Raw genomic sequence first — 13,439 nt, 5'->3', positions numbered from 1 at the left:
GCAGCGTGTCTCGTCTGGTCTTAAGCACTTCCCCAGGCCACCTCTTCCAGTGCTTTCCTGCACCTTGTGCCAGGAAGCTTCTCTTCTTGTCCAGCTTTGACCTGCCTTGTGTAGCTCTGGGGCTGCCTGTGCTCTGACAGTGAGGAGGGAGTTGCTCTTCCACCTCACCACCTCTCAGTGGCCTTTCATGAGTCGGGTTGCTGCTGTAGCTCCCATCACTCATCTGCTCCCAGGATTTGCATGACTCAGCCTCCTGCAAACTTTTCATGCCTGCTGGATTTTTCTAGACTTCTGGTCATTGCTCCTCCAGACTTTCTTCAGCAGGTCATGGCTGCTTAAGGCATTGTGCAAGCCTCTTGCCCAAGTGGAGCTGCCCCACAGCCATTTCAGACCCCCACACAAATTTCTTTTAAATTCAAATCCCGCCCCTTGTCATGCTGACATCTCTGTTATCCACTACCTGTGTCACCTGCGAGATCCCACTCCCAGAGTGGTAGTGAGGACGACTCCCTGATTTAGTCTTCCTGGCCAGTTTCTCCTTGTTGTAGCTTCATCCAGCTTCAGGGCTGCCCTTGCTCGTGGGAGCCTTGCTGGAGGCCATGCAGAACCCTTGCTGTGGTGGTGATGGAGCTGGCTGGTGATAGCAGCAGGGCCTGGCAGGACCTCAGAGCCCTGCATATCTGGGGGAGGTCACTGGGCAGCACAGACACAGCACTGGCAATCCCACCTAGGGGAAACCCTGCTGTCACCCCTGAGGTCACCATTACCTGAGGAACTTTTTTGGTGCAGGCATTAGGGAGCAGAGGACCGCAGGTGCTGGTCTGCAGCTCTAAGGGGATAAGGAGAGCAAAACCTCTTCCTGAAATTTGGGGCTGCAGGGTACAGGGATGGCACAACTCAGCTTCGTGCCCACAAAGGCATGGAGCCCTTTGCAGCAATGGAGCCTCGGTACAGCTCTGCACTGCATCTGCTCCCTACCAGCATGCAGGCTGCCTCTCCTGGCTCATGCCAGGCACATGCAGCTTGGAAAGTGCTGTGCTCAGTGCACACTATCCACAGCAGCATCCCACGGTGCCAGGCTGGGGCTGCTGGCCTGACCCGACCCATGCCCTGGCACCGTAGATTTGCTAAAGGCCATGCAACGGTGAGAAGACATTCAGGCTGTTACAGAAACTGGTATTTTTAGGGTTCTGCCTGGGGCAGGGCAAGCTTGTTGGTGCCTTTTCAATCCTTGGTGAACCATGCAACTGGTCTTTTAAGGAGGGAGTTGGCACAGGACAGAGCCAGGCAGTGCAGGGGAGCACCTGTCAGAATGGCTCCCTGCAGCGTGCCATGGTGGTCCGCGCTGTGGCACTGGTGGTTTGTGGCTAGCTGTGCCAGGCACAACAAGGGGCCATGCACTGCGTGGGGGTGATGGGCAGGACCCCGGTTGGTGGTCAGTGGCCACCAAGGGGAACCCTTCTTGTGGGCTCTGCTGGTGGTAGGGGGATGGTTGTCCCTGGTGGCAGCAGAGCTGGCAGTGGGAGAAGGAGCCTTGCCGCCGCGCAGGGAGCCGAGGGTGCACGAGCAGGCGGGGGCCAGGCTGGGATGCAGGAGGATCAGTGAGTGCTTTGAGAGGCTGATCTGCCTCCAGCGCTGATGCTGCCACAGGCCTGCTCTCCTCCTCCCCGCCGCCCCGGCACTCCCTGGGGAGGATGTGGGAAGGGGTCCAGGTGAAGCAGCATCCTGGCGCAGCTCCCAGGGCAGTCCTGCCCGCACCCTGCGCCGCCCTGGCTCTGGGAGAGGTGCAGTGTGAGTAGCCAGCAGTGCTGTGGGGTGCAGGCCTGGCCCCACCATCTCTGCTATCATGCTATTTTTGAATTCTCTTTTGTTTTTTGTTTTGTTTTGTTTTGTTTGTTTTGTTTTTGTTTCCTTTTGTTTTCCTTTTTGTTCTGTCTCCTCGTGTTTGGTCCCTAGGAGCCAGCGCTAAGAAACAGGGCGAGGACTTAGCGGATAATGACGGTGATGAAGACGAAGGTATTTCTGTGCTCGAGGCTGCCACTGCATGACACGCAAAGCAAGTCCGTTTGCCCGCCATCTGCTGCCATCCCCAGGGAGCCCTGTGTGTGTCCGTCTGCTGTGCCGGGCAGCTGCGCGGGGCGGGGGGCAGGCTGGCCAGCTGTGCAGGGCACCCAGGTCCTTCCTCTCCTCGGGATGGGGGGGAAGCTCGTGGGGTTTTTTTGCTTTAGGAGAAGTGTGCTCCTGCTCTGCTTGAGCGAGGGCAGGGAGTAAGCATGGCAGCTTGGGAGGAGAGGAGCCCTTGGGCACCTGGGCCCATTTCACCCCAAGCCCGGTCACATCCCACCTCCAGCCTCATCCCTCCGGAGTCGGTGACATGCAGCTGGGAGCCAGCGACCTCCCCCTCCACCCTTGCCTGGCCCTGCTGTGGGCATCACCACAGGCTGGCCGTGCCAACAGCTTAGCACCCTTGGTACCCACAGGGTACCTGGCCATGCCCAGGAGACCCGAGGTCTGCTTGGACATGGTTTCTGGTAACTTCTCTCCTTCTCCACCCAGTGTGAGCAAGGTCTTGCTTGCAACCAGAGTATCAGCACCAGCCCAGGCACAGCAAGTGGGCTTTCGAGCAGATGTGATTCTAGATGTACACCAGGGCTAAGCAAGCTGCAGAATAAGCTAGCTTTAGTAAAACAAGGTTGTTCATCTGCAGGGTATGGAGTCGGTGTGTTTGACTGCATGGATTTGAAGAGGAGGCAGGAGAAAGGGTCAGCCAGGGTGCAGCCCTAACATGCCGAGGACAGTAAAACCTCATGGTGTGCAGGAGTCCCAGGGCAGCTCGAGCACAGCCTGGCAGATGGTGTTTAGGATCTGGGAAACAGATGAAAAGCTTTTTCCTTGGCAGTACCAAAACCCTGTTGTTTTCTCCCACTAACCTGTGCCCCAGGATCTCTTGTACCAGGGCATAAACTGGCATTCAGCCTAAGTGACTTGACTGTGCTAAATGCCCGCACACTAAAATGTTCTGCAGCAATTAGGAGCCATTTATTCCCTGGTACATCTCCACACATCGCTGCCATTCTGCTGTGAGGATGTCCCTTTGTGTGTTGGTGGGAGCATGTGGCAGGGAGGAGAGGACACGGGCGCAGGCACCAATGTTCCTGCCCTTTGCATTTCAGGCAGGTGGCCAGGTGGCCCTGGGAAGAGCTGTCTTGCCATAGTTCTGCTGCATGGGCGATGTCTGTCCCAGAGGAGCCACGAGTACTCTTTGCTCCCCAAGTCTTTGCATTTGCCTGGCTGCATCCTGGTGACAGGAAAAGCCAGCGCAGGTTTTGCCATATCCTCATTCTTCTGGAGGGAAGAGGTTTTCTGTATGGGAAGGAGGCCACCTTTAGCCACATTGCGGGCCACAGGTGCAGGTGGGGATGGACAGAGGTACCCATCAGCCTGCCCTGTAGCCCCCTGCGATGGGCAAGCCGTGGGGAGGCATGGACATGCACAGGGGTTAGGTGGGTGCGAGGGAGCATGTCCACCCTGGCTGGGCATCCCCACTGCGTTGGTGTGGCTGCGCCCCAGGAGTCCCAGCCCTGCAGGGACCACGATGGGGACTGGCTGCTGGGACAATGTGGTGCACCAGTGAGGGAGGAAGGCAGGGAGCAGCGGCTGGCTGGGGCAGCTGAGGCCAAGCAGCCCCAGCAAGCAATGCCAGCCTGCCCAAGCAAGGTGCTGGGTGCGTGTGAGCACAGGGGAGGGCAAAGTCCATCGGTGCTGGCTCACCAGCCCAGGAGAGGGCATGTGGGACCTGGCACTGTCTCCACAATGGGCGCAGCTCCCTCCTCTGTGTCATATGGGCAAGACGTACCAAGAGCCGAGCACGGGCATTCTTTCCTCACACCAGGGCTTGGTTCCATGAGGGACCCAAGGCCAGTGGGGCAGAAGGGGCAGGATGTCCCCCAGGCAGGGCCAGTTGAGAGAGGGAGCATGGCTGCTCCCTGTCCCCTAGGCTCCCACTGTTCTTCCTCCCCGGCCATCGGGGTCTCATTCCTCATCCTCACTCCATCCCTCATGCCCTGTCCTCGTCCGGACACCGTGCTCACCTCCCTGACACGCACACGTGCACACACTGTCTGCATCATCACCATGTCTGTGTCTGGGCACTGGGGTGCCATGGGTTCATATCCAGGCAGCTGGCAGGTTTCTGCCTTCCCAGGGGGATGGGAAGTGGGGGACGGGAGAGTCAGACATTGGAGCACCCACCAGTGCCCCCCCGCCTTCCAGGTCCTGCACACCCCCATCCCTGCCCCCTGCAATGCCAGATTCCAGGACTCCCGGAGCCGAGGGCTTGGGTCCAGACAAAGACAGGACATGAAGCTGCATCCTGGGGATAGACTTTGCAACTCCCACCTGCAACGGAGGTGCCACTGGTCTGACTCCCACATGCAGCCAGAGCCCGGCTCTGAGGAAGAGCAGCGGGGTCCAGCCAGCATCTCATCTGCATGTGCTGAGACCCCCGAGGACACAGCAGTGTGGGGATGGCACGGTGGCTGCTGCCATCCGGAAGGGGGCTGGTGGGGTTTGTTCAGTGGTGGTCGGCTTTGGAGGGCCACGCTGTGGTCCCCAGGAGAGCTCTCAGTTTGGCTCCTAAGCCCCCTCCCTGGTCCTGGCAGCTGGCATTGCCCTCGTCCTTGGTCTGCCTGTCGGGCAGGGTGCGGCGACCACCGGTGGGATCCTGTGTTTAACTGCCTCTCCTTCCAGACATCCGGGACAGCGGGGCCAAGCCAGTGATGGTGTATATCCACGGTGGTTCATACATGGAGGGCACAGGGAACATGATAGACGGCAGCGTCCTGGCTAGCTACGGGAACGTGATTGTCATCACCCTGAACTACCGCGTTGGAGTGCTCGGTATGGGCTGGCCAGCGTGGGCTGTGCTGCTAGCATGGCCAGGCGGCGGGATGAGTCCCCATGGCCAACCGGGCTGGAAACAGCTGGGAAGGGGGTGGGGGGGGGTGTGGGGCCGAGCAGGATGGGGGCTGCACTGCAGGTGCTGACCCTGCCCTCTGCCCTGGCAGCCAAGCTGGGTGCCACTTGGCATTGCCCCCACTGGGTGGCTGCAGCATGGTCTGGCTCCTGGCACCAGCCACCCCCCCCAGGCTCATTTACACAACCTGGCTCAGCTGAAAGCAAATATTGGTCTGCGGTTAAATAAATAATAAATGTGTTTACCCAGCATCTCCTCCTGAGAGGGCTCTCCCTTCCTGGCCACCGGCTACCTCCAAGCCAGCTGAGCTGCCAGGACCCCCACAGCCACCCACCATGGCCTGGCTGTCTGCAGAGGGGATGGCTGAAGGGTGCCAGGTGCCGTATAGAGGAGGGTGGCAGTCCCATTTTCGTGAACACTGATGACCTGGAGAGGCAAAATGGGGACACGGGGTCAAAAGGCAGTGTGGTCCCCTGCCTGCTGCAGCAGAAACCCCCGGGAGCTGGGACACAGGAGGTTTGTCTAGAGCATCACTGCTGCCTGCCCTTAGCAGCAGGGAGAACAAGGAGTGCAGAAGTTTGGGGAGAGCTCCTTCCCAGCCAGACTGCTGGCAGGGATGGCTCTCTTCCTTGCCATCCAGCCTGGCACAGTGCTCTCCCTGGACAGCTGAGTTCCTGGCCAGTACCTGGGGCACCATATCCCTCCGATGGCCTTCAGACCCCATAGTCTCTTGGGGAAGATGGCAGTTACCTGCTTTGCAGTAAAAACAAGCCTATTCAAGTCCTTTCAATATTAAACATCAGGCCTTTAAGATGGACAGGTGCAAATTTAAAAGACTTGTCACAATATGCAATAAGACTTTAATGGTGCCATTGTCATCTCTGTTGAAGTGGTGCAGCATGCCCAGCAGAGCACCTCCAGTGCTGGAGCAGCACCGGTGCCGCTCCCTGCCTGCCAGGGTTATCCACCTGGATTTTGCTTTGGGACATGATTTTGGCTTCCTGCTTTGAGTCAAAGCAAATGAAACACTGATAACTTATCTTGGGTGTTCCCTTTGTTATTGAAAGCATTTCTCAGCATCATCCTCACTGAGAGACTTTGTATTTTAAGCTGCAGTCGGTTCCTCTCTGCCCAGCCCACCACCTTACATTTATAGAGCCTCCTCCAGGCCACACTAGTCCATGGAAAGCATTGGCTGTGCACGCACTCAGCCTGCCTGCAGCCACCGGGGCTTTTTCAGCTTTCCTTGGAGCATGAGTGAGACATCTTGACTCGTTATTAGCACAGGTGCTGGTATGTGTAGGACAGGGCTTTGTGCCCATCACCCTGTCACTGCTTGCAGTCGGCTGGAGAGGCTCCCCGGGGCTTGCAACTGCATTCCCAGCCTTTTGCCTCTCTGTGCTGCGCAGAGGGTGGCTGGAGCAGCTTGGTGGTGTCCCTGCTCCAGCTCAGAGCTCACAGGACTCTCTTGGTAGTGGAGTCTCTTGTTGTTGTGGGACAGGGTCCCACAGAAGCTCCCCTAGGCCTGCGGAAGGGGAGTGGGAGGTCAGGACACCCCCTGCTTCCTCATTCCTAACCAGGCTCCCCTTGGCCCACAGGATTCCTGAGCACAGGGGACCAGGCTGCCAAGGGCAATTATGGGCTGCTGGACCAGATACAGGCCCTGCGCTGGGTCAGCGAGAACATCGCCTTCTTTGGGGGAGATCCCTTGCGGATCACCGTCTTCGGCTCTGGCATCGGTGCCTCCTGCGTCAGCCTGCTTACCCTCTCTCACCACTCTGAAGGTAGGTGCCAGCTGTGCCCAAGGATGCTGCAGCTGTGACAAGCACCTTGCTAATACTAACCCAGGGAAGGGAGCCCACCCGGGTACCACTGGCCACCCTAGCAAAGTCAGGGCTGCTTTTTAGTTAGTCACTGGTGAGAGCCTGACCCAGTGCTGGCAAGCAGAACCTTTTCATCATGGGCAGGGAGAGGCCAGCAGCAGAGCACGTGGGAGCCAGGGATGGAGCTGGTGCTCTCAGTGTGTGGGTCTGCAGCCCAGGGCCAGCACCTGGGTGTGGGAAGAGGTGGGGACCCTTGGGCGGCACCCTACCCAGGTGCCCAGGCTCGCCCATTTGCAGGTGTGGAGGGGACATAGGGCATCATGCAAGGCACCAGAAGCATGGATCTCAGTGCTAGGAATAGAGGGGAAGCCAGACCTGAGCCTGGGGAGGGATGGAAGGTCCCATCTTGTGAGACTGGGAGAGCTGAAGTGCTGCGACGAGCAAAACACGGGTGAAAGTGATATGGTTGGTATCTGTTAATATAGCAGAGTATTTACTCTAGATAAAGAAAGGCGTTATTTACACTAAAGCTTGTGTTGGCATAAAAGCAAATGCATGTAAATCACCTGTAAAGACATTTACATTGAGCACTGGGGGGGGGGGGGGGGGAAATAACCACTGGAGTAAAGGTGTTCTCGATAAACTTCCTAAAGGAAATTGCAGGAGCAAAGCCTGAACTGGATGTGGTCTATAGGGGACCAGCCTGCCAAGGAGTTGGTCACAGGGGCTTTATATGAGGGTGCAGCCCTCTTCCAGTGCTGTGTCCCCAAGGATGGTGCAGGGAAGAAGGGAACACAAATGGACAGTGGACACGAGACTGAGACTGGGACACACCCAAAATTGCACTTGAAGCCATTGCAAAGAGCTGCAGCCCTGCTCAACAGCATGGGAACCGCACAGGAATGAAGGAGACCTTCAGAACCTCAGCAGGGCTGATGGCATGGCAGAGGGTGTATGGGAGGAGCTGGTGCTGGCCAGGCTGCCGGCAAAGTCAGGCAGCCTTCCTCCAGCCCTGGGAGCTGTTGACGGACTGATTGCCCCGATATGGAAAGCAAGAGTGATCTCAGCCCTGGCTGCTGCGAAGGTGGCTGCACCAGCTCCAGCATCACAGGCTGCTTGGTAGTATACTGGTAGATGTGGGGGTCTGCAGGTGCTGTGGGCAGCATGAGGCTGGTGTTAGGTGTGGTGAGAGCTGGCAGGACCTGCGCTCATGGTGGAGAGTGAAGGGCAGCACCCTGCTGAGCCTGGACATGAAACAGGGCTCATAGGATGCTGGCAGTTCACCATGGAGTCAAAGGCAAACCCAAACCAGCTCTCTTCTCCCAGATTTCTCCAGCTGCCCTTTTGGTTAAGCTTGCCTGATTCCAGCAAACCGCTTGCCCTGCAATGAGCCCATCCCCATGCAGAGACCCGTCACCGTGCTGGGCTCTGATTCCCACTGATAGCCCTTCCCCAAGGATGAGAGTGGGGCTGACAGGCTGCCACATCTCCATACCATGCCTGCTGCCCATCAGTCACAGCTGGATGCCAGCCTTTCCTCAGATGGACCAGGGAACTGAAGAGGAGAGGCTGAGACATGCTGCTGTGGCCCATGGATCAGAGGATGCAGAGGAGCTCCAGACCCTCCTAGGTGGTGGGATATCTCAAGCGGGCTCTGGAGCCCACCAGTGCTCCACGGTCCCTCTGTGGCAAACTTAGCACCAACCCACCCTGTGCAGGGTGCTCCTGCTCCTGGGGCAGCTGCTCCCACTGCTGGGCTCCCCTTGGTGCCGCAAGGACCAGAGATCTGAGGGATGCTCTGCTCCACAGACCTGACAACAGAGGCATGTCTGGACCTGGTGGGCAACTGCTTCCTTGGGAAGCTTGGGCACTTCCACATTAAGTCCATGGTGGTCCCTGGTCTTCCACAATTGCCCTGCAGCCTGCTGGCTCTGCTGTCACTGTCACCAGTGCCCTGCCATGTTTGAGTAATGCAGGGAGAAACAAAAAGACAGGTGAAACCAAAGTGATACAGCCCTGGCAGCATGTATGGAGCTGCTGTTGACTGCTCAGGACCTGTCTGTTCTGGGTCAGCCCTTTCCCTGCCACCCCAGGGCACTCAGGATGCTTGTGCTCAGTCCATGCTCCTGCATGAGTGACTGGTGCCTGAAGTCAGCGCCACTGTCATTCTGCTCCCCCCTTGCCAGCCCCTGAGCAGGATCCTTCTCAGCCTGTTGCTTCATCCTCTTCAGGTGACTTGAACAAATATTAAAGGGTATTAGACTACAGTAAGCTCAAGAACATAGAAAATACGAGTTATACCTACAGAGCCGCTGCCGATGGTGCAATGCCAGTGGAGGGAAGCACCAGGGCTGCCCTCACTGGCCTTGGGGCTCCTGGGGTAGGATTCCCAACTACCCAGAGCCATGCAGGGCAGGCAGCAGCTCTCTAGCCCACAGGAGGAGATGCTTTTGACAACTGAAGCCAGAGGTTGCTTCACTTGTCTTAGATGGTATATTGAGCAGTATGTAGGAAAGGAGCATGGGTAGGTCTTTGCAGACTTGTTTCTGAGCGGTGGGCAGTGCAAGGGATGTTCTGCAGCTGCAGGGGCCCATCAGGGACCATGCTGTCCCTGTGTGGATACCCAGGGCTCTGCGTGCCCTCCTGCCCTTGCACAGGCACCCTGGGCAGCGTGGGCACAGGGGTGGGGAGTCTTTTATAGAATGAAAGCTCCTGCAGAAAGAAAAAGGATTTTCTCTGCCCATACTGAGTGTGAAAAGCCAGGGAGGGGATGCTGGGTGTAATGCATTCGTGATGCTTCTTAGGGTGCTCTTCTCCATCACAGGAGTGCCTGGGAGGGAGGTGGGGATCACAGGGAGGTGCTCTCTGTGCAGGAGTCTCCTTTCTGGGGCTGGGTGCTTCTGGCAGGACAGCCCCAAGGCTGCAGACTTTTTTTCAGCCAGACGGTGACAGCTCTTTGGAAGCAAGACATGTGCGTGGCTGCCCAGGTGGCCCCAACCTCTTGTACAGGCCCAGAATGGAGGGAGCAGCATGGAGAGAGGCTGAGGTTGGATTGGAGGGGCTGCTCCCTGACTTTCCAGCCATGAAAAAAACTGTCATCCAGTATAGCACTTTTTAGGTGACACTAGGCTTTCTGCCACTAAGCCCTGCACCTGGTGCACGTCCTTTGCCACCCCACCCGGCCCCAATGCCAGTGGTGTGGTCCCTGCTGCATTGCCAGGCACCCTCGCTGCTGTGGCAGGGGAGCTGCTGCTGGCTGTAAATGCCATGAGGTGGAAGGGGAACACTCGGTGCTGCTGACAGTGTTACATCAAAGCAAATGGCCATCAAATGACCTCAAACCCCACCCTGTGCCAGAGCACCTATCTCCCCAGGGACAGGGCAGCCAGCTCCGGAGCACAGCAGGGGAGTTGTGCTAAGATGCAGCCTGCAGACCAGGCGGGTTTGTTTTTATCGCATCAAAATAAAACTCATAGTGATCAAGAGCTATTAATGAAGCTGCTAATTTGTGCCTGCTCTGCCAGGTGCTGTGAGAGGCAGACACTGGAGGCTGGTGCAGCACACACTGTGTCTGGCTGCCCAGGGAGACCCGCAGCTCCCCTGCCAGCCTCAGCCCTTGTAGGTGGGTTGATTCCTCACCAAGGACCAAAATGCTGTTTCTTTCCCCGGGCAGCCATGCCGCTGCCAGGCAAACTTCTTGTGCTTCCTTTGCCCTATCTCCTGCTCCATGGGGGCTGCTGCCCTTCACTGCCAGCTCCAAGGATGCTCAGACTTCAGCTGGACAAGGCAGCCAGCACTCTGCTTTGAGCAGGGCTTGGCGCAGACAACCCCAAAGGTGTTTCCAGTCTCAGCTACTGTGCAAAGCAAAGGGGAAATCAGGAGCTGGCAGCAGCCTGCAGCACTGGGAATCCGGCAGAGCCCTGGTCCCACTGCTTGGCTCCATTGTGCTGTGACAGCCAGCTCTGCAGGCTGCATCGGTACCCTCACCTTGAGGGGAACAGGCTGGGAAGGCAGAGCTGCATCTTCCTGCCTGGCCCCAGCAGGCTGGAGGGTTCCAGGCTGAGCTGCAGGGTGGTGATACATCCCTGGGGTGCTTGCTGGGCTTCAGCTGGGTGCTGGCATGGAGGCAGAAGTCTGGGCTCTCACAGACTCGTGGGTCCTCCTGTGTCAGGACATGGCCATGGACGTGGCCGTTGACACAGCGAAGGGGCTCCATCAGGGACATGCCCAGCTGTTGGTGACACCAGCTGCCTGTGCTTCCCCAGGCAGGGGCAGGCAGGAACAGAGTCCAGCCTGGTGGCTCTGTCTGTGAAGTGATGCTGCTGGTGGGGAGCAATAGCTGCTACTGGGACAGCATCTCCTGGGAGCCAGGGAACCCCCATTCTGGCTCTTTGGCATGTGGATGACAGCCCAGAGCAAGCAAGCCCATGGCCAGTCTCCAGCCTGTAGGCTGGGTACAGCTTTCTAGGGCACCAGGAGGTGACAAACAGAGCTTGTGACTTCTCTTTGTCCCAGCACATGGGACTGTACGTCAGGTACTTGGCAGAGCAAGGACTGTGCATGCAGGCAAGAGCGATGGACATGGTGGCCATGAGCCAGGAGACTTGAAACGCTTCTGCTGAGGGAAGGTGCGCGCTGCCCTGCAGAGCGGCACAGCCTTGGCTGTACAAGGGTCTCACGCAGGTGCTCTGCATTTCAGGGGGGCAGGGGCAGCCCCATAGCCACCAGGCTGCTGCGTCAGCACCATCCAGGGACGCCTGAGACAGTCCCTCATGGTGAGTGAGTGCCAGAGTCGTCCAGCAAGGGTGCAGGCAGCGCTCAGGGTGCAGGAGAGGGCTGGCCGAAAAGCAGGGACCCCAGGGTGCACCCCGAGCCTGGCTGCCTTTCACCACCCCGGAGGCTCCGCTTCCTCACCGCCCTTTGTATTCTGAGCACAAGCTCCATTGACATGGGGCTGGAGCGCAGCCACACATTCCTCCGCCTGGGCCAGGGCCTTTGTGGCCCCGTTTTCCAGGGCGAAAGTCCACTCCCTCTGTGTTCCCGGTGGCAGAAAGGCCCTCTTTGTGCATCTGGCAGTGTGCTCCTGTGGGGCCGGATTGGCACCGAGCAGCCCCAGCTGGGCAGGAAGCAGCAGGGAGGGGGCCGGGGGACCTTGACAAAGCAGTGGGGTGGGATGTGCAGGGTTAAGTGTCCCTGAGCAGGCGTTAACCCTCCTGCTGCTGCCAGCCTTCAGCCTGGCTGCTCAGTGAAGCTGGTGCTACTCTGGGCTGGAGGATGACACCGAGCCGGGGGCAGCGTGTGCCCCTCGGGGGCTCAGGCAACGCGTCCTGGGGCGGCTGGGACTGCACAGGCTGCTCGGCAAAGCCAGGCTGCGGTGTAGCCATGGCACCTCTGCTCCCTGCACCGGGACCCAGGGGTGCCGGACCAGCCCCTGCAATGGGATCCTCAGAGGCTACAGAAGCCCTTGGTTGCTCCCAGGAGCACCCACTACATGCCCAGCTGTCACCCTGCCACCCTCGTGGTGGCCCTGAGCGGAGCCCCCCTGTGAGCCAGGCTCAGTGGGCAGCACAGCCTGGGTCAAGGCCAGGCGCAGGCTGGAGCGCTGCATTCTTGCAGGGGTCCGAGGGCATCGAAGCCTTCTCCACACTACAGCGCTGGGGTGTTGGAATGGTGCTCACTCTGCTGCGAGCTTCCTCCGCTCCTTGCCTGTCTTGCAGGTCTCTTCCAGAGAGCCATCATCCAGAGCGGCTCTGCGCTCTCCAGCTGGGCGGTGAACTACCAGCCTGTGAAGTACACCAGCATGCTGGCCGACAAGGTGGGCTGCAATGTGTTGGACACAGTGGACATGGTGGACTGCCTGCGGCAGAAGAGTGCTAAGGAGCTGGTGGAGCAAGACATCCAGCCGGCTCGTTACCATGTGGCCTTTGGGCCGGTAATTGATGGGGATGTGATCCCGGATGACCCAGAGATCCTGATGGAGCAGGGCGAGTTCCTCAACTACGATATCATGCTGGGGGTCAACCAGGGCGAGGGGCTGAAATTCGTGGAGGGCGTGGTGGACCCTGAGGACGGCGTCTCGGGCAGTGACTTTGACTACTCAGTCTCCAACTTTGTAGATAACCTGTACGGCTACCCCGAGGGCAAGGACACCTTGCGGGAGACCATCAAGTTCATGTACACGGACTGGGCTGACAGGGACAACCCCGAGACACGCCGCAAGACTCTGGTGGCCCTCTTCACTGACCACCAGTGGGTAGAGCCGTCGGTGGTGACGGCTGACCTGCACGCCCGCTATGGCTCTCCCACCTACTTCTATGCCTTCTACCACCACTGCCAGAGCCTGATGAAGCCTGCGTGGTCCGACGCGGCCCACGGGGACGAGGTGCCTTACGTGTTCGGGATCCCGATGATTGGCCCCACAGACCTCTTTCCCTGCAACTTCTCCAAGAATGATGTCATGCTCAGCGCTGTGGTGATGACCTACTGGACCAACTTTGCCAAGACAGGGTGAGTGGGGATGGGTGCTGTGCCTGGGGGGTCTGCACTCACTGCAGCTGCACCCCTTGGGAGCATGCTGTGGTGGGGGGGTGTCATGCCTGGCTTGGGGCACTGAGCCCACCCGTGCCCAGCGGTCTGTGTGC

General features: G+C 58.6%; 1 protein-coding gene across 5 annotated transcripts in view; it reads left to right on the top strand.

The window, feature by feature from the left end:
- The window catches only part of NLGN3 (neuroligin 3), a 42,648-nt gene that overhangs the window by 26,178 nt on the left and 3,031 nt on the right, over positions 1–13,439 (top strand). For 3 of the 5 annotated variants that reach the window (XM_055818158.1, XM_005237850.3, XM_005237851.3), the window contains 4 exons: positions 1,957–2,016; positions 4,750–4,899; positions 6,574–6,759; positions 12,516–13,305. In XM_055818158.1, coding sequence (XP_055674133.1) covers positions 1,957–2,016; positions 4,750–4,899; positions 6,574–6,759; positions 12,516–13,305 — 1,186 coding nt within the window. The remainder of the gene's footprint in view (positions 1–1,956; positions 2,017–4,749; positions 4,900–6,573; positions 6,760–12,515; positions 13,306–13,439) is intronic. The other 2 variants (XM_055818159.1, XM_005237852.3) reach the window with 1 other exon arrangement.

Source organism: Falco peregrinus, chromosome 13 (genome assembly GCF_023634155.1).
Source record: "Falco peregrinus isolate bFalPer1 chromosome 13, bFalPer1.pri, whole genome shotgun sequence".
NCBI lineage: Eukaryota > Metazoa > Chordata > Aves > Falconiformes > Falconidae > Falco > Falco peregrinus.
Note: the sequence above shows the minus strand (reverse complement) of the source record. Positions and strands in the feature narration are given on the sequence as shown.